Raw genomic sequence first — 20763 nt, 5'->3', positions numbered from 1 at the left:
ATTTGCTTCTAATGATTTCTATTTTTTCTTTTACATCATCTTTCGACTTATGTTTATTATAATTATTTGTTTTTCATGGTGAAAAATTCATTTGTAAGTGGTGGTAGTTTTATTGCTTTTGATTGCACTATGTATAGGGGCAGTAATTGTTTTTAAATCTTGAATAAAGATGTTTCAAACTTCACCAATAACCCATTACTCCAAATTCAATGGAGTAAAGCATTACGGAGGAAAAACTGGAGAAAAGCAAGGAGATCACTGGAGGACAGCAAGACTTTTTTTGTTGGCTAGAGCTGATAGGCTAAAAGCATCGCTGATACTGTCTTTGAAATGATTTAAAAAATCTTATGTGGTTTAATTTATAACAATATTCAATGCTGAATTCAATAAAAAAATTCCTTTTTCTAAATTTGTTTTGAACGAACTAATTGAAATTTATGAACAATCCTGAGGATTTGTGACTAAACCTTGTTACTTGCAATCGCTTTCCAAAATCCGGAAGCCTTGCTCTGGAATAAGAAGGACACACTAACAAACTTTTTTAGTATTATTTTCCTTTATGGTTATTATTATAGTTATATAGTATTATTTTTCTTAATTGTGCTTTTCTAAACCTTCAGAATGAATATGCTGTTATATTTCTGTCTTACAATACTATAAATTCGTTGACGCAATAAATTTAATTCCTCTAACGAGCATATTTATTTAACAATATTATTTCCCTTTGTAAGGCTGTTTATTTAGCCCTATTTATTTTCTAGTTAGCTGCCAAAAATTGTGCCAAACATTTGCTTAACGATATTATTAATATCCTTAACTTAGAAGCAGAAGAAAAATTGTGGTATCTCAAGTTAAAGCCTTCTTTCACTTTGCCTAAAATGGATTTTAATCTGGAAAATGCAGTCTGAAATGCAATTTATCTTATGGTAAATTCTCTATTGTTCCTTTTCGCCCACCATCGCCAAAGTTGGCTCTAACATGCATTAATGGATTTATTATTCCCGGTTACAAATGACTTTTTGGGAAAAGTGACATTTTCGTTTTGCTTAAATCATTTTCGTTTCTCTAACTCTTTTCTCTAATTTTATTTTCGGTTGAGTGGATACGAGTACACGGAAAACTAAATTAAGTGGCCCCGAACTCATTTGGCACTAGGACATAAAAATGTTTTCTAATTTTAAATCACGTCTTTCTCCATGTCCTAAAGTAATTTTGAAAGTAGAAATCAGAATGAAAGGAATGGTTCATATTGAAAATTTTTATTATATTATTTGTATTGTGTTCAAAAGTTCGATTCCGAATTCTTCTTGGTGAAGGAAACTTCGATTAAAATTACAATTATTGTAAAGAGCGCAAAGAAGATGAACTGATGAACCTGAATAACTTTTAATCGAATAAGTGGTCTCTTCACGTTCTAGTACTTAATCTTAATTGTTTTAAGGGGGTGATCTTAAATATGCTAATTAATTACCGCAGACGATATTTTAACTTGCGAAATCAACCATGTTTTTTTTTAATGAACATACCTTTTTTATACCGGATTCAGATTTTTTACCCCCAAAATATAGGGAGTAGTTTGGACTTCTTACTGCTAATTTCACATTTTGAATATTTAGCCATATCTCGAGAACTTTATAAGCGAATTGAAAAATGTTTGCACGAAACTATTAAATTCGTTTATCCAAAGATGACTTAATGATAATTTTACTTATTTATTTATTTTTTGCCTATTTCGCTATATTTCGAGAACGAAATATAGCGAAAAACTATAGGACGCAATTATAAAATTAGTTTATCCAAAGATTCGAAATAACACTTTTAGTAAATATTTATTATTCTTTTTTTTATTTAAAAATAGTAAATTTTGAAATATAAAATTATACAATTTTTTACATCATTTTCAGGAATGTAATTTTTAATGGCAAAATACAAAATTGAACTCTTTCGGTCAAATAGTTCATGAGAAATAAAATTTTAAAAAGCAGTAATTTAACAAGTAAATATATATAATAATAATCTGAATTTTGTGAAAAGTTCGTTTTTGCTGCGTTTCGCCCCGAAAACAGCTTCATGAAAACCCAGAATTTAGACTAACCATTTTTTCAATATGCGTCGTAAAAATATAACTATCTTAGCAATATTTTCACTTGCGCTTATACTTTTAATATGAAGTCTAACTAATAGAAAAAATGTTTAATTACCCTTTTAATCCAATAAGATAAGTGATATAATTTTAATTAATGATCAAATTTCTTAAAAATTAAACTTACACCTGAATTACGAAACCCAATTCAAAATAATTATTTTTTCACGTTCAATGCTTGATTAAATTTCCCATATGTTTAATCGAAATCCCATATTATATATTAATTTTTTAATCAACGAATTAAATACTTTACAGAAAATACTTTTTTTTTTTAATATAAATATTTTTCAAGAAACAAATAAAGCTAAAATCACATTTACTTCTTACAAAACCAAATCCTATAATATCTCGGGTAAAAATATTCGATTCGGAGATTTTGCAAAGTCTTTTCACCGTTTAATTACAGTATTTGACAGTAATGGTCCAAAAGAGGAAGTGAACAGGAATGGTTGGAATCATTAATTAGAACTTAGACCTTCCACAATTTCCGCCCTTAGAATACATTTTCTTTTCTTTTTTTTTTAAATTTTATTCCGCAGGTTGTTGTATTGGGGGTTAAACCCTCCTCCCTCTTCTTGGAGACATTTCATTAGAAAGCTAGATTCATTTGTCAAACTGATGTCTATTTGGGGAAAAGCAAATAAACGAGAAATAAGTTGTGTTCTTTAGAGTGGATTAAGGAGAAAGGAGAACACTGGTTTAAAGAAGAATTAGATGATAATATAGAGAGTATTACTTAATGAGAGATGCTTTCCTCTTCCTTAATTTTAAAAGAATTGAGATAATAGTTTTATTTTATTGGTGTGAAACAGGTGTGGTGGTATTCTTAGGAGGAGCACTGGTTTGGAGAAGAATTTCATGACAATCGAAAATATATTACTCAATGAAAATATTCTTTACTCTTCCTTAACTTTATAGTAATTGAGATAATAGTTTTAACGTATCGGAGTGAAACAAATGTACTTATATTCTTTGGAGGCTCGACTGGTTTGGAGAAGAATTTGATGGCAATAGAGAATATATTACTCAATGAGTTATTTTTTACTTTTCCTTAATTTTATAGGAATTGAGATAGTAGTTTTAACTTATTGGAGTGAAACAAATGTACTTATATTCTTTGGATGCTCACTGGTTTAGAGAAGAATTTGATGGCAATAGAAAATCTATTACTCAATGAGATATACTTTACGCTTTCGTAATTTTATAGGAATTGAGATAATAGTTTTAACTTATTGGAATAAAACACATGTACCTATATTCTTTGGAGGCTCACTGGTTTAGAGAAGAATTTGATGGCAATTGAGAATATATTACTAAATGAGATATTTTTTACTCTTCCTTAATTTTATAAGAATTGAGATAATAGTTTTGTTATACTGATGTAAAACTAGTGCAGTTGTATTATTAGGACGAGTACTGGTTTGGAAAAGCATTTGATGGCAATAGAAAATCTATTACTCAATGAGATATACTTTACGCTTCCCTAATTTTATAGAAATTGAGAAAATAGTTTTATTTTATTGGTGTGAAAAAAATGTAGTGATATTCTTGCGAGGAGCACTGGTTTAGAGAAGAATTTGATGGCAATAGAGAATATATTACTCAATGAGTTATTTTTTACTCTTCCTTAATTTTATAGGAATTGAGATAATGATTTTATCTTATTAGGGTAAAATAGTTACATACATTGGTATTATTTATTTATAATTAAATAAATTAGTTTGGTTTAAAATAAGTAGATTCTAAACTCTTTAAAGAATTCTGACACATTTTAAAAGAAATAATGTTTTTGCATAATTTTGAAAATACAAATCAGATATGAGAGTAAGTCAATACAGATAAACTTGTATATTTCTCGGAAAAAACTACGTGCGTTCACAACATGCCTGTTCCTGGAATCACTCTTGGTGTATATGTTGTTCTCGAGTAAATAGATTGTGGATTAAAAAGACAAATTAGATATGGGAATAAGTAATGCAGATAAACTTGTTATTTCCTTGGAAAACGCTACGTGTGTCTGTTATGCTTGTGTAAATAAAAAGTGATTAAACGTGGAGTAGTTATACCTTTACCTCATTAATTCAAGCTTTTCTAAAAATATCATAATAACCACTTCAAAACAATATCTGGCAGTGCTCTTTGTATAGCTAGATGAGTCATTTAAATACACTTATTCACATGAAGCATAAGTGAAAAAATTTTTTTAAATTATCCTAATTTCATAGAACAGTGTTCTTCGAGAAACTCATTCCTCTAGAAAAAAGAAATTAAAAAAAATACACAGAAAACCCTTATACCTGAACAAATTTAATGCATGCAATTTTAAATTATTTATAACATCTTGCCATTAAAAGCTACCTTGGCTTTAGAACAGATAAAAAGTTATCAAACTTGAAAAAAAAAATTCGTACGAGTGTATGAGCTAAAATAATTCAGCGATGGAATAGGTTTTCAAATGTTAAAAAACTGGATCACAAGCGTTACACTTTTACAAAACTATATGACATTGCTCAGTTTGACGTTTTTCGCCATTTTCAGAACTGTCATAGAAGGAGCCAGCTAAATATAGGCTTAACTTAATCTAGCAGATATGAATAATTGAAAACTCACAAAAATTATAAAATTGCGCATTATTTGCAAATAAATCTTTATTTCATGTAGCGCCTGAGCCTTCGAAAGACAAACTTAACAACGTGGATCGTCTACCAATTTATCTTCCTCTGAGTTCAAAACAATGCAATTTTCCTTTTCTCCTATTGTAGTGTGTTCATTCCTCAACAAGAAGTTAATAATTAAAACAGTACCAAATATATCTATATCGATGTTGTTCAAAATATATGTTATTGCAAAAAAACTGAAATAATGAATGTTTTCGTATTACTTCGAGTATCATAGTTCATGTATCAGGTAGTTTTAAATATCCGAAAGAGTAATTAACAATTTCTTAAACAGTCCGTTACAGTGGCATATAGTGACATTTCTGGTTCGGGGTTGCTATGCAAATTTTAGTCCATATGATCTGCCATAATAGTCACAATATTTTTAAGACAATTTTAATAATATTATAGAGGATTTTTTTTTCATAATTGGCATTATATTTTTGTCCTCTACTAAGAAAAAAGTATGGTCAAAACTACCAGAATATACTAAAATTTACCGTGTTATGGGAAAAGCTCGGTAATTTTTACCGAAGTATTTTGTAATGATTTCGGTAAAATTAACAATAATATATGGTTTTATAACATGTGATAAAATTTGGTAAACGTGGTAAAAATCTGGTGGTTTTATCATAATACCATAAAGCTTGGCATAAAAACAAACATTTATTCGGTTAAATTGAATTTTCAGTTTTTTTTATTTTTTACTAACTGTGTGATAACAATAACCTTAATTTTGAAATTTTGAATGCCAGAATTTCCGGTAAGCCGTTACCATATGAACAGAAAAAATTATCAAATGAATGGTTCAAATGCCGTATCTTTAGGTTTTTAATACATGAACTATGTTTTTTTTTTCTTCTTTTACTCGAAATGTCATTACCGGTACGGTAATTTTACCAGAATTTCTTCTGCATGTAGTATTTATATTCTGTCTGTTTTTCAGGTGCTCCACAAGTATTAACGGATACAGCTCGAACGAAAAAACGGGTAGTCGTTGAAAAAGACGAAGATGCAATCATAGCAGTATACTTTTGTTCAGATCCTAGTCCAAGAAGAACTTATTGGGAATGGGGCAGCATTAAATTAGATTCGGGTGAAGGTCATATACGATACATTGCTGAAAACTTACACAATGTAAGTGCTAATGATTGTTTTTATATATTTTTGTTGCAATATCATTATTCAAATTTAATTATAGTGCTATTCAGGGATTCTTACTACTATTTTAATTGAGTTATTATAATGTGCTTTACTTAATGAAGACATTCGATGATAATTAGGCCCAATTTATTTCCCGCAGTAAATGTTTGCTGGTTCATCATTGACTCACAGCTCGGTGTGAGCCATAGCCTTCTAACCTTGTATCTGTAAATGTTTGATAGTTTTTTTTACCCGCATACAAAACGCATACCAGTAAATACAAATTTAAATACTATCTATAAACATTTTCAGTATATATCTAAAAAACAGGGTTGAGGATTTGGTCTTCTTTTGGGGAGTAGGATACGTGGGATTTATCGACTAAAATTTTTTAATTCGGTATGAAGTGACTGTAGCTCATTGAAAGTGTATTCAATTCAAAGATCTAATTTATCACTAAAATGGTATTTTAATTTAATTAAATAAATCTAAACAAAAATAAATAAAAACAAAAATCATTATAAAGTACTAATACAAATTAAAACATTATCTATAAGACAAATTGAACAAGTGGTTTATAAATAATACCTCATGGTATTGGCTATTTAAAATTCCTAATTGTTTCGAATACTTATAACAAAACATCTATTTACTTTTTTAAACATATTTCAAAGACATCCAAAATCAAAATCTACTGTTTAATTTTTAAATATTTCAGCTGTAATAGGTTTTTTATTCCGAAACTGTTTAGTATTTTACTTAGATTGGACAGTTTGGTCAGAAATTAGTTTTCATTTAATTATTTTTTTTGTAAATTCATAAAACTATGGTTAAATTCCCATTTAATTTGAGTTTAATTAATGAGCTATAGATTTTGTTTCTAAAATATGTTTATCGCTAGTTCCACAATCTTTTTTTATTGCTTAAATGTAACTTTAGCGAACTGTTATGTGCAAAAATATTTAAAATAGTTTGAAACAAGGTTGTTGTTGCTTATCCTCATCTGACCTGACGAAGTCAGACCAGATCTATGAACCCGTTGACCTGGATGAAATCGAAGATCAAAAGAGGAGTAGAGAAGATGTCTTCCCAGAGAAGACCGAGATAGTCCAGGATATGATCGGCGGAAGCCCGGTGTAGATGGTATTTAGGGTAGAAGGTGTAGGTTTTAGTTCCTTCAGAAAATAGTATGCCATTTAGATGGCTGGTAGCTAGGCTTCCGTTGCAGCTAGGCTCCCGCCGAGGGTGGTGCAGACTCTCCTTTCAAAGGGAAGAGTCAAAGAAACTCCAGGCATATTTCCTTTGTACCAATAGTGGGTGGGGGGAATCAACCAGTCACTGAGAAGCTGGGATTTCTTCAGGGAGTAAAGTTCAAGATGGTGAAATCAGAAGAGGTAGGGTGCGGTTGGCTGCTACCCTCTTTAGCTAGACTATCCACTAAGTCGTTGCCATAGAGACCGACGTGAGATGGAATCCACTGCAGGTGAATATTATGCTGAAGGGACAAGAGTTTTAATTTGTTTAGGATGGAAATACTGTGTTTGTCGCCAATATGGGTCTAATTGTTGAGATGTTGCAGGGATCTGCGGCTATCAGTGAGTATCCAAATGTCTTCAAAACAAAGGTCATTGTGCATAGCAAATTTCAGACCCATGTTGATAGCAAGAAGTTCACTTCTGAAAATAAAGCAGAAGTCTGGATTACTTGGCAGAGAGAAAATTTATCATCAGGAGTCTAGATGTACACTCCGCTACCAGCATGACTATCTATTTTGCTGCCGTCAGTGAAAATTTTGGTGTCTTGTTTTGAAATAGTGTTAATAATTTCTAGAGTCAGTTGCTTTAGAAGGTAGGGCAGGAATTCCTTCTTATTGACAGGAGGGGGAAGGTTGTAATGGAAGAAAACTTCTGAAAGATCTTCAGAAGGGTTCAAATAACTGTGAAGGGAGTGTAGCTCTACATTATCGACAAGGAGGGTTTGAGAAATAATATGACTAAATGGGCTGTTTTTCTCAAACCTTTGGGAGAAAATCCAATTGCTGAGGTTGTCAGAAGTCTTGTTATGTTGTCCAAAGCTGAGAAGCTTGTTATAATATTTTACCAGGCTAGCATGTCTTCTGGTATGGAGAGGCAAATGGTCAGCTTCGTAGTGTACAATATCGACTGGGCAACTCTGTTTCAGACCTGTGATGATACGGGCAGCACTTAGTTGAACCTGTTCAAGTTTATTTAAATCGGTTTCAGAGGCACAGCAGTAAATTGGTGAATCATATTCGAGAATATGCCCTATGAGAGCCATATAGGTAGTTCTCAGATTGGTCGCATCCGCGCCCCATTATCTGCCAGCGATGTACTTCACTTCAGGATGTTCAAACGCTTTCTAGCTTTCAAGGTAATATGCTCAATATGTTTATTGCTGGTAAATTCAGGGTCAAGAATAAATCCTAAGTATTTTGGATGTTTCTCATAGGTAAGTTCCTGGTTCTCAAAGACCAGTTTTGGGTTGTAGTTATACAAATGCTTATTCGTAGTAAAGAAGGTAGTTGTAGATTTGCTTGGATTGAAGTGAAGTTTATGGTCAGCAGCAAATAAAGAGATAGGCTCCAAAGAAGCACTGATTCTGGACTCCAAGTCATCCAGATTGTTTCCAGAGCTCCAAAGGGCAATGTCATCAGCAAAGAGTCTAATATTTGTGCCCGAGGCAATTTTCCACTCGATGCCAGCCAAATAAAGGGTGAACAGAGTAGGACTAAGTAAAGTTCCTTGGGGAACTCCTTGGCTCAGTTTATAGGTATCAGAAAGTGTTTTATTATATTTAAACTTGATAGACCTTTGTTGGAGATAATCTGAAATCCAAACTAGGGCATTATGCTGTATGTTGAAGGTGTCATGAAGCTGTAAGATTAGTTTGTGTTTCCAAACCCTATCAAAAGCATTAGTAAAAACCATGGATTTTACTGCGAATTTTATCGTTAAGTTTAACTCCTTTCCCGTTACACGTTATTGTTAAGCAATAATTTTTAAAATAATAAGATTTTTAATATGGAAGCAAATTAAAATAAAAACCTCTTGCAAAATATATTTAACCTTCATTTTTTAAATTATTTTCTTTTTATTCTAAAAAGAAGACTTTCTTAAAATTCATTAGGAAAAAATAATTGAATTTCCGTTGAAAGTTTTATTTGGGAAAAGAAAATAATGAAGAGTACAAAACAGCGTGAAATAAGAATAATTTAAATTAGGAAAACAATACGCGAACCACCAAACTTTTTCTTTTAAAAAAAAAGCCCCTTAAGCATAACATGAAGGTCAAGAATGGGTAAAAATAAAATAAAAAATCGAATTCACCTTAAGGATAATGTAAACAAAATAGAACCGCTTTTATATTTCAATTAGGCAACCATAGTTTAAAAACAAGCGAGAATCAAAAAAAGAAATGATAGAGCTGCAAAAACAAAAAGAAACTAAACTAACTTTTTTCTTGTGATTGCTTTGATGTTTGCTTTCCGAGAGTGTTTTAAAATGATTAAAAATGCTTCCTTTAGGAAGAAAAATAATACGTTTACTTTAAACTTTTTTGCATAAGGTAATTGCTTCGGTTTTGAAAACTTATACCGAGCATTGTTACTTTTTAATAAGTTTTATTTTGAAATCAATCTTATTATTTATTAATTTAAGCTTAAATGTTTCTTTGTTTGTTTTAAATTATTTGAATTAATAGTGATCTAAGAATTATTTTCAGAATATTTTTGTTTAAATGATAAACCGAATATAGTTGTGACTAATAGGTTTCACTATAGAATTAATTACACAAGCCTGCGAAATTGAACTTTTGGAAAAATACAAGAGAAGTTATTGTTGATTTATATGTTATTTGATGTGCTGATTTTGAAAATGACCTTCATTTTTCCCAATCACATCAGGATTTTTTATAAAATCGATATTAATGTTTTTACTAAAATCCTATTTGGAAAGGAATTCTCTCAAACAATTTTGCATGTACTGTCCGGTAACTGTTCTCTTCATTCATTTTGATCTATGTAAAATTTAATCTTGTGAAAGAAAATTGATTTTTGAGCTATCAGCTAATTTTTTAGAGGTTAAAATGAATAAAAAATACTGTTACCAGACAGCACAAGTCACCTCTGGTCGAGAGAAAAACAATAAGCTCCTTGCGTTCAAACTTTTTACACCAGATTCTAGAAGAAAATCACCAATATACCATTGTAATTTGTTTTTATTGAGATAACTTACGTAAAATTGATTGACCAAGAATAACAAATATTGTGTATGTGTATATGAAAGTTTGAAACAAAAAACAAAACAAGAAAAAAAACAAAAGAGAAAAGTTTCTATTTAAGTACATACTCGTTTTCCTCTGAAACTTATTTTTGATGATCGTCTTTTATGCTTAATCTCAGGTTTATCCCGAGCTATCATCCAACAGTAGTCAGCGAGCATGTTCTTGTCCCATCTTCCTTGATATTTACGCTCCATATCTTTGATATCTTGATGGAACCTTTCCCCTTGCTCTTCGCTGACTGCTCCTAAATTTTCAGGGAAAAAGTCCACATGTGAGTGAAGGAAATGCATTTTTACACTCATGGAGCAACCCAGCGTTTTAAATTTGTCCAGCATTTTCGTTACGATTTCCTTATAATCAGGATCCTTGTAGTTACCCAGAAATTTATTGACGACATCTTTGAAAGCAACCCAAGCTTCTTTCTCCGTTTCTGTCATGTTAGTCTCAAATTCTTTATCCTTCATAAGTTTGCGGATATCTGGACCAACAAATATTCCTTCTTTCAACTTAGCTTGGGATAAACCTGGAAACTTTTTGCAAAGATATTTGAAACAATTGCCATCATTTGGAACAGCCTTGACAAACTGCTTCATTACACCTAATTTTATATGTAGCGGAGGTAACAATACTTTTTTCGGATCAACTAAGCTGTTTCGAATAACGTTCTTTGTGCCTGGGACAAAATTTTGTCTTTTCGGCCATTCTTTTTTGACCCAATGTTGAGTCTTGTCACGACTGTCCCACTCACAAATGAAACACGGGTACTTTGTAAATCCCCCTTGTTGACCAAGAAGCATGGAGATAACTTTCAAATCACCGCAAATAGTCCAACTGTGGTCGATATATTTGATTTTGTTCAGGACGAGAGCCAAGTTTTCGTAGCATTCTTTTAAATATACTGAGTGTCCAACTGGTACTGATGCATACTGGCTCCCATGATGAAGAAGAACAGCTTTGAGGCTTCTTTTAGAGGAATCTATAAACAGCCTCCACTCATCCTTATCGTAGATGACATTAAATTTGCTCATCAATCCAGGAACATCAGAACAATAGACCAAGTTCTCCTCTTCATCAAAGTACTTAATAAATTCCTTTTCACGATTCCTGTACCAATAAAAAGATGTTCCTTTGGCCAATAAGTTTTTTTCTTTCAGTCTGGAGCCTAACAACTCAGCTGCCTCTTTCGAAAGGCCAAGATCTCTAGTCAGATCATTAAGCTCAACCTGAGAGAAGGGCTGAGGAGAACCGTCTGAGGAAAGCTTATATTCGATATCGGAGCCTTGAACTTCTGGATGCTCCGAATCTGAAGACTCTGAAGAGATGATTGGCAATTCAGTTGGAGGCAAAGGCACAGGCACATCAGGTCCATGAGGAACAGGGCGTATGGCCGATGGAATGTTATCAGGATAAGATATTAGTCTTTGATTTTTCCGGTTATACCCACGAACATGGCAGGAACAAAAATAACAATCATCGAAGTGGTTTTGGGGCTCCCTCCACGTCATAGGAATTCCAAATCGTAAAGTAGTCCTCTTTCCTTGATGCCATAAGCCTAGATCATTGAGACACTGCACACAAACTTTATGAGGTGCCCAAGATTTGTCCTGATCTCCGAGTTTCATGCCAAAATATGCGAGATAAAGTTGTCTTACATAGTCTGTAATGTTCCTCATTCGATTTTTAACAACACCGCATATATAACAAAAGTCATCTGGGAAATTTTCACAATGTCGAAGCCATGTTTCACGAAACGCACAGAAAAAAGAAGACTTTAAAATGACTCCCTATTACGCTTGCTAGTGTTTCTGAGAGGTCAGCGAACCTAGATAAGGATTCTCGCGACGCTATTGGTAGAGGGAGATTGTGACAGAGAGAGGGGCGGTGACAGGAAGTAGTAATAGAGGGGTACTTTTGTAGATTTGACCAAAGTAGAATGCTGGTCAGTCAAGAAGGGAAGAAATTCAAAAACTTTATTTTTTTATGGTAAATGTTCATAAAAATTCCAGTAAAATTGAATTTTTCTAATTTTTATGGTAAATGTTCATAAAAATTCCAGTAAAATTGAATTTTTCTAAAAAACGTGACGTGATAGAAATTTTTCATTATTATTTTCCACTTCAGCACCAAAAAATACATTAAGTTCAGCTATCAGACCCTTTGTATTTTTTTCATCGCAGGCCTGTGTTATTTCCATTCAAACAATTATTTCTTAAAATATATATCTTAAAATATTCATTAGAAAGTAACCATAACATTTTAATGTTTCTGGTTTTATTTTAGAATATTTATTCATTTAAAGCCAATTTATATATGGCTTTTGTTGATTTAAAACAGTTGGAAACTAACAATTATTTTTCGATCAATTTACCTAAAAATATTTCATTCTTATTTTTCTTTCGTTTGAAATATTTGATAAGTTTTATTTTTATTAACTTGTAAAACATTCATATTAAAATTTTTTTAAGTCTTAAGTACAGCAAGACAAAACATTATAAAGTTGAATCCATGAAACCGTGGCGGTGCTTACGATTCTTTACTATTGAGAGAAAATTTTATTATTTATAATTTAGTAATATATTTAGCCGACCGGCTTATGTAGGGGGCGGGACACTGTCAGAAAGGTCCACTGTTGCATCAGAAAGGTCCTGGGCTCGAATGCCCGGCAAGGCATGGATGTTTCTCTCTCTGTGTTCTATGTCCTTTCTCCTTTGTGTGTGAATGTGACCCGCCCTATAAACGGGTTGTGGTTGCGTGAATGGCGTGGCAGAAGTCGAATTCCTGGCCATAGATGGCGCCACTGAAAAACAGGAACAATCGCTCCCCCACTGCCTAAACAGGCATACGACAAAAAAAAGTAATATATTTCTGTTATTAGAATAAGAACTTCAAAATGATCTATAAGTACTGTCTTCAATATTTTAACTTAAATGACTGAATTTAAATGTCAATAATGTTTTGAAAATTTATTGCAGTTATTATTTATTGTTCGAAACATAAGACTTTCTTTGTCAGTTTTTTTTTAAATTTAAAACTAAATTTGGTTTAAAATATTAGAATTTTATTATCTGTGCCTGTTGATTTTTTATTTTATTTGTATATTTTAGGACGATGGGGCCAGAGACTGTTATGAAGCCCGCCTAATAGTAAGAGGTGTTGATGGTAGTGATTCCAGAAAATATACGCTCAATGTAGAAAATGAGAGAGGCAGTGAAGCATTTGCTGTTCTCTTGGAAGTCAGAGGTGAATATTGATTCATATAATTAAATACAGGGTTATTCATAATTAGTTTCGAAGCGTTTTAGTAAAAAAACGAAGATGAGTATGGCAAAAAGAACATATGAAATTATTCTGAAGATATTCAAGTTTTAATTTAAGCAGTTGCCTGTAGATGGCAGTAACATGTACCACTGAAGCCAGTTGTAATAAAGAAAAATGGCGTTTACAGGAGGAGGGAATTATGAATAACCCTGTACATTTTGTCATTCCTTATTCTAAAACAGTATTTTAATGACGTTTTCTGTAATAATAAAAATGGGTCGGCAACTGAGTTTTTGTATTTTTAAAAAAAAAAAATTGTCTTCAAAGTGTGGCAGAATTCTCTGACAGTTTCTCGTAACTTTGATTTAATCGTTCTTCATTGAACTCAACTGAATGGCCAGTACGAGTTGCATCTGAGGTCAAAATTTAGATTTTTAAATTTAATGCATCAATCCAATTAATATTAACTTTAGTGCTTTTCTAATTATTTTGGTTAAATTAGCCATAAAATATAGTGTTAGTATGCGATAAATTTAGTGAGAAGAATTCGTAATAAATAAAGAGCGATAAATAAAGTGTGGCAGAATTCTCTGATAGTTTCTCGTAACGTTAATTTAATCGTACTTCATTGAACTCAACTGAATGGCCAGTACGAGTTGCGTCTGAGGTCAAAATTTAGATTTTTAAATTTAATACATCAATCCAATCAATTTTAATTTTAGTGCTTTTCGAATGATTTTGGTTTAAATTATAATGTAATAGTATGCGATAAATTTGATAAATGTAGGAAAATTTAGTAATTTTATCATGATTTCCTAAAGCATGACTTTAAATTCGGTTCAATTTATTTTTCTGCTTAATATTTTTTACTGAATGTTTGGTAATAAGAACTATTATTTTGAAAATCGGAATTTTTGATAATCCGTTTTGAATGGAAAAAATTATCAAAATAATGGTATATAAATTCAATATATTTGGATTTCATTACCAGAATTATTTTTTACTGTAAATGTCATTACCATTCAGTACAGCATTTTTACCAGATTTTTTTTTCTTCGTGCAATAAATGACTTTAATTAGAAGTCTATTTTGCCAAAGTATTCTATTGTACTTAATTCAGTATAACGCTATATTTGGATAACTTACGCATCTCATTATTTTAGAAATTGAGTAAAAGTTAAAAACAAGATATTTTTACTCTGGTCATTTCAAATGCTTTCCGTTGACGTCATTGTTTGCAGAGACATAACCCGTTTATCCCTTACTTCCCATTATTGGAACGCAGTGATGTGGTAGTTATTTTTATCCCGCTGCTCTAGATCATCGACGAATTCTGAAGTTTCTTTTCTCGCCGCAATCTGAGTTACTGACTCACATACAACTGAATACCTAACAACTGAAATCATAAACCATAGTTTATTTCGATTGATTTCGTGTAAATCAGAATTAATGATGTCAATGTAACTAAAATTATATCTAAAAAATACGATTTAAATATCTTTACAAAAATAATACATTGCAGCATATTTGTTGAACGGGTTTATGCAAGTGAGTAACATTTTTGTTAATTGTTTTTTGATTAAAATGATTTTTGTTGCATATAGAGCAAAACATCACAATTACATCACATATGAGATAATTTGGAAATAGATATTTTGAAAATTTCAACTTGTAAAAAATCATTTTGGTTTTTTTCGGATCCTTTTGTTTTGTTATAGTTAACAATATTTTCCTGGATATTGAAAAAATATTATAAAAGTACTCTCATGAAAAACAAAATTCTGAAAAAGCATTTTTGGACAAAGTAAAAGTATTTAAAGGATTTCTTTTCATACATTTTTGCACCCAACTTTTGCAACATATGTTAATCATTTAAAACGTAATTTTTACATTTACAATGCACTAGCTATTTCTAAAATAAATAAAATGATTGAAGTATTATTATGGATGAAGTATTATTAACGATGAAGTATTATTATGGTAATTGAATTTGCAATTATAATTTTTTCATCTTTCAATTCTTTAATTGTTATTAATTTTTCAGTGTGCTTAAATTTTTTTTATTTCCTTTTTCAATTTGCGATTGCCTTGCAATCTTTTTAGATTCATTTATAACTAACAAAAAATTCTAATATTGGTGATACTGTCTAATGTGTGTAAAACTAAACATTGTCAGTAAACTAATCGAGTTGCTTTAATAGAAGATTATAATTTAGATAATTATAAAATTTATAATTAATATAGTAAAAATTTCTTATTTTTCTTCAATGAATAGAAAGTTTTCAAATGTTTATATGCAATTACGAAAGCATGTTTCAGTTATTAAAATATATAAAAATTTATTTGAAAACTGCAAAGGTACATCTAAAGTAATTATGATTTATATTTACATGGAAATAAATGGGAACATGGAAATATTTTTTATGGAAATAAATTACTTTAAATGGAGTTATTATTAATTGATTTAATTTAATTTCAGTTCTTTATTTCTAATTTACCTTAAATAATATTTTAATATTTTAATAGTTTAATATTTGTGAAATAAATTTTTATACTCAATTAAATTTTCAGTTACAGTAATTCATAAATATCTTTTTATCATCACATTTATCTTTATTGTGAAATTAAATGCAGCTATATTTTTTTGGCTGCAATTTTTTATAGTTCATATTAATTGAAATTAGGTGTTATATTCAGCTGTAAATTTGTTCTATCTCTAACTATTCGAAATACTAAGTTTTATTGCACTTATAATTCTATAACATTCAATCAAAAATCTTTCTTTAACCTTCATTGTTTCAATATATTGCATTAAAAATACATTTAACTTTTTATAATAGGGCAAATAATTTTTTTTAAAATTACGTATGTGTTTTAACCCATTGACGGTTCTGCATATGAAGAGTCGTATTCCAACTTGCAGTCTTTTTGCAGAGCAAAGCCGGTTTTTCCATGTTATTAGACAGGAAAATAGTGTATTGGGAAGAAATATTCTAATTTTGCCCTTTTTCTAAACCGCCATTGAGTTAATATATTTAAGCATAATCAGGGGTCTGCGTAGAAGAAATGTGGGTCCATGAACGGACCCTTCACAAAATATCTTTTCATAAAAACGGACCCTTCACAAAAAATTTTAACTTAAAAACGGACCCTTCACAAAAAATTTTAACTTAAAAACGGACCCTTCACAAAATGATTTTTCTTTTAATTGGACCCTTCACAAATTTGCTTATCTTCTTTATTGTTTTGTAAATCGAATAAACCCTTCTCAGGAAGGGGCGGGGGAAGAAAGACAGATGTAAACGAACTAAATTTTGTCTTCGGCAGACGCTTCTTCCGTAATACGTCCGGAATGAATATTCTGCGTTCAGCAGTATAGGCTAAATACCTAATATTTGTATGTTGCATCTCTAATTTAATAGCAGCAATTGCTGTTTATTTTTTAAAATTTAATTTTTTTAATTATAATTTTACAGTATTGAGCATAATCTTGTATGTCTTAATAATTTAAAAACTCCTTGAAAAAGTTTTTTTGGAATAATGGACCCTATTTGCGCAAAGTCACAAAAGCCGGACCCTGATTGAAAGAATGTGACTTAACGTTTATTTTATATTCACAAATTAAGAGTAATTTTTTCACAATTTTACAAAAACGGACCTTTCACAAAATGTCTGGACAGACCCCTCATAATAATACATCATCACAGTTTTGTTGTAAATATCTTTTAAGTTGCGCGTGATTTTTTTTTTACTGTAAATAGAATTTTCCAAAAGTTTAAACTAAGCGCACCATAAATAAGCAAATAAATAAGACTAGATACAGAATTGCTGGTTACTCACGGAATAAAAGCAATTTAACCCTACAAAACCGTTTCTTAATGAATTCCTTAAAAACAAAATTTCTTAAGGTGTGTAAGGTTGTTCTTTTCACGTATTTTGACTTTTTCCTTAAGAGTCATTAAATAAAAAATGCTTAATGTCCATCGTAATTTAAAGATACGGAACTTCGCTTTTTCGTAACTCACCAATTTTATGAAGCGGAACGAAATGTGCGAAAAATCCTCAATTTAAATCTCTATTTTTTAAAAAAAATAAACCAAAAGCTGAACTTTATTGCTCTTTTTTAATCGTAAGTGGGGTTGTGAAGTGCATTTTCTTTTGATCTCTACTTTGCAGCAAGTTCAATTTGTAATTTAGTGCTTTACTTCTTTCATTTATTTTTATGGCGTACTTGCTGAAAGGTGAATTTATTGCCAATTACATGCTTCGGCGATGCTACATTGCGAAATTTGATACAATTAATTTTACTGGCTATGAATGCCTATAAGATTGTTTTATTTCTTTATACTTTGGATTACAAATCTTGTTTTATGTGTTTTTTAATTTTTTTCACCTTTTTTCTGTGTGAACGTAATAAAGTTAAAAGTAAAGAGTTTATATTCACTAAAGTTGTTATTTGTATTCTTAAAAATTGTGTAGAAACTGGCTTTATGTGTTCTTTAACTAAATGATGGAATGAATCTAGTTAATGCATACCTGCCAACTTTTAATCTCTACCATTATGATTTTTCCCAGTGGTAGTAACATGGAATTAAAATTTCGATTGTAAGCAGAAAAATACGTTGTATTTGAAGAAGCATCAGCTGACAATCATGATAACAACGAATATTAATATATATGCTTAATCTTTAAAAGAATAGTGGTGATCAAAATCATTTAAAAATAAAGTTTATAAATGAAAATATAGTATATTTTTACTACCACTTTAAATATAAAAATAAAATTTTACGCCAAATGCGTAAAAGTTGGCAGGTATGTTAATGTCAGTAAAACTTTCAAGTACATGAAAAAACAAAAGTAAAGAAATAGAAATGGATTATATTTTTTAGTCAAATTTATTTTTTTATAAATATTTATGCTTTTAAAATTTTTCTGAACAAACTGAACATACCAAACTGCAAAAAAACAAAACAAAAAATGTAGTATTACTAGAAATTCACTAGAGAACTAGGATTCTATGCACTTTTTATAGTAACGTTGCTGCATTAGGCTTAGTAAACGTAATATGTTTACTAAGTATAATGCAGTAAGCATTATTAGAAATGTTAATGTAAGGCGAGCTTCCTAGAATATTTCTTGTATAGTGCCGAAGCTCCAAAACTACTGTATTTAATACATATTTTCAGATTTGAAAATTTAGAATTCCAGTTTCTTAGAATTTTTCTTGTACTACTGAAGAAGTGCTTGTTATCCAAAACTAGTATTGATATATGTTTTTAAATTAGAAAAGTGAATGGAATTTTAGTTTCCTAAAGATTTTTTGCAATATTACAAATTTTTTACTGTGTAGGTGTTCAAAAACTGCCCCCATTAATATAGACTTTCAAGTTTTTAACCGAATACCAACACACACACACATCATTGGGAGCAAAAATTCATTTTCAATAAAAAAACAAATCCCTCTGAGAATCTGATTGATTACTACTAGGAAAAGTCAGTCTGAAAAATAAAAACTAATTGTCAGAAAACGGAAGGGATCTGAAAGTCAATTATTAGTCATAGCAGACTGCATATTTTAAACAAAAAATATTATATAAAACCATATAAGAAAGAAAAAAGTTAAAGTGCCGTTTCGTTTTCTTTTTTCCACTTTGATGTCTCAATTCAAAAATATTTTTATACTTATAATAACTCCTTCATCTAACTTAATGCGTTAATCAGTCTTAATCGATAATCATTTTTCTTAATCTCTTTATAAAATAAGTGAGAGTATTTCTGTTTTCCCTTGATCTTAATTTTAATATATATTTTATATCTTAGACGTAGTATAAAATATAATTTGTTTTATATATAATGCAATATTTATTTTTGTGTGACATAAGGTCTTGTCAGATGACCCTTGAGTTTGGTAGATTGCAAACTTTATATAAAATTTATCAATATTAACCTTTATAGTTATTTAGATATAAAAAGACTGGTTTTATGTTTAATCTGTCTTATTTCAGGCAACTAAGTTGCAATCATGAAATTTAAACTCTGAGTTTTTACATTTTGTGTTAGAAGTATGTTAAAATTACGTTTCAAATTAAATTATTATTGCACACTTTACCAGGGAGACATAAAAACAGGTTGTTTCTTAAAAAAATACAGTAATAAAAATGCCATGACATGAGCGCATGGTTAGAAGCATTTGCTTTGTAGAACCAATGCAGAAGTTTATGGCTCATCATTGCATCAGTTTAAAGGTATATACAATCTTAAAATAGTGAGAATGATGACTTTTTAACTAATGATTGAATTTTTACGTTCTGTGATGCAATCTTCATTATTCGATTGTTCTACTTTAAATTTGCTAATTAATAAATTCATTCTAAATGAGACACAAAACCAGACATAAAGGTACATTCTCTTAACAAACATACCTTTTTTGATGGATTTGGTTTCTAGATACCCAAAATATGGATAGGTAGAAGCAATCTGGAAAGCATGCAGCTTAATAAATTATTTAGGAAGTGGTCTAAATTTTGATTTCCTTAATGCTAATTACACTTTTTTGCGTATTCAGACAAATCTCTGAATCTATTTAAGCTGATCAAAATAAATGTTTAATTTCAACTATTTTGTTAAAGATCTTAGTTTTTTTTATGAAAATATATTGGCTTAAGAATGTTTTATTAAACAATCTTTGAAAAAGTTCTGAATTTTTCAATTTTTTAGCTCACACGAATTTTTAATGACGAAATATATAAGTATATATATATATAGTATATATATATATAAAATCGGGACACTAAATCTATTTTTAACAGATTTCTAGCAGAAAAAGTTTAAACCAAGAAAAAAAAAACGAAAGTCGTGACACCTTATCACGTAACACTCAAAAGATAGAATTCCTTCTAACTAGTATGTATTATAAAAACCACTGTTTAACCCATTGTTAACGAATGTAGTCATTCGCGGAACCACCCTAATTGGCCCTGATGCGCTTTCGACCACACAACTAACTAAATAGGGAACTCCTTTGACAATGCCTGACCTTACCTCTTTGATCTCTTCACGGTCAAGAATCATGTCAAGATACTATTATTTTTAAAGTTCCTTCTCAAATCTCGCTTTGGTGAGTGTCTTAAGTGTTAGTGGCTATTCCATTTCTTGTTAAACATATATTGAACATACTGTTCTATTCCATTTCTTGATCAACATATGTTTTGAAAATTGCTTTATTCTATTTCTTGATCAACTTATATTGAAACATAT

At 30.3% G+C, this 20763-nt stretch overlaps 1 protein-coding gene across 3 annotated transcripts in view; it reads left to right on the top strand.

Annotated features, from left to right (window-relative positions):
• LOC107449243 (irregular chiasm C-roughest protein) overlaps positions 1-20763 on the top strand; it is a 265730-nt gene that overhangs the window by 222146 nt on the left and 22821 nt on the right. For all 3 annotated transcript variants that reach the window (XM_016064723.4, XM_071184650.2, XM_016064724.4), the window contains exons 7-8: positions 5750-5940; positions 13353-13488. In XM_016064723.4, the coding sequence (XP_015920209.2) occupies positions 5750-5940; positions 13353-13488 (327 nt within the window). The remainder of the gene's footprint in view (positions 1-5749; positions 5941-13352; positions 13489-20763) is intronic.

This window comes from Parasteatoda tepidariorum, chromosome 10 (assembly GCF_982258835.1).
Source record: "Parasteatoda tepidariorum strain Cologne lab strain chromosome 10, Ptep-v5.0, whole genome shotgun sequence".
Taxonomy (NCBI): domain Eukaryota; kingdom Metazoa; phylum Arthropoda; class Arachnida; order Araneae; family Theridiidae; genus Parasteatoda; species Parasteatoda tepidariorum.
This window is presented reverse-complemented; position numbering and strand designations above follow the sequence as displayed.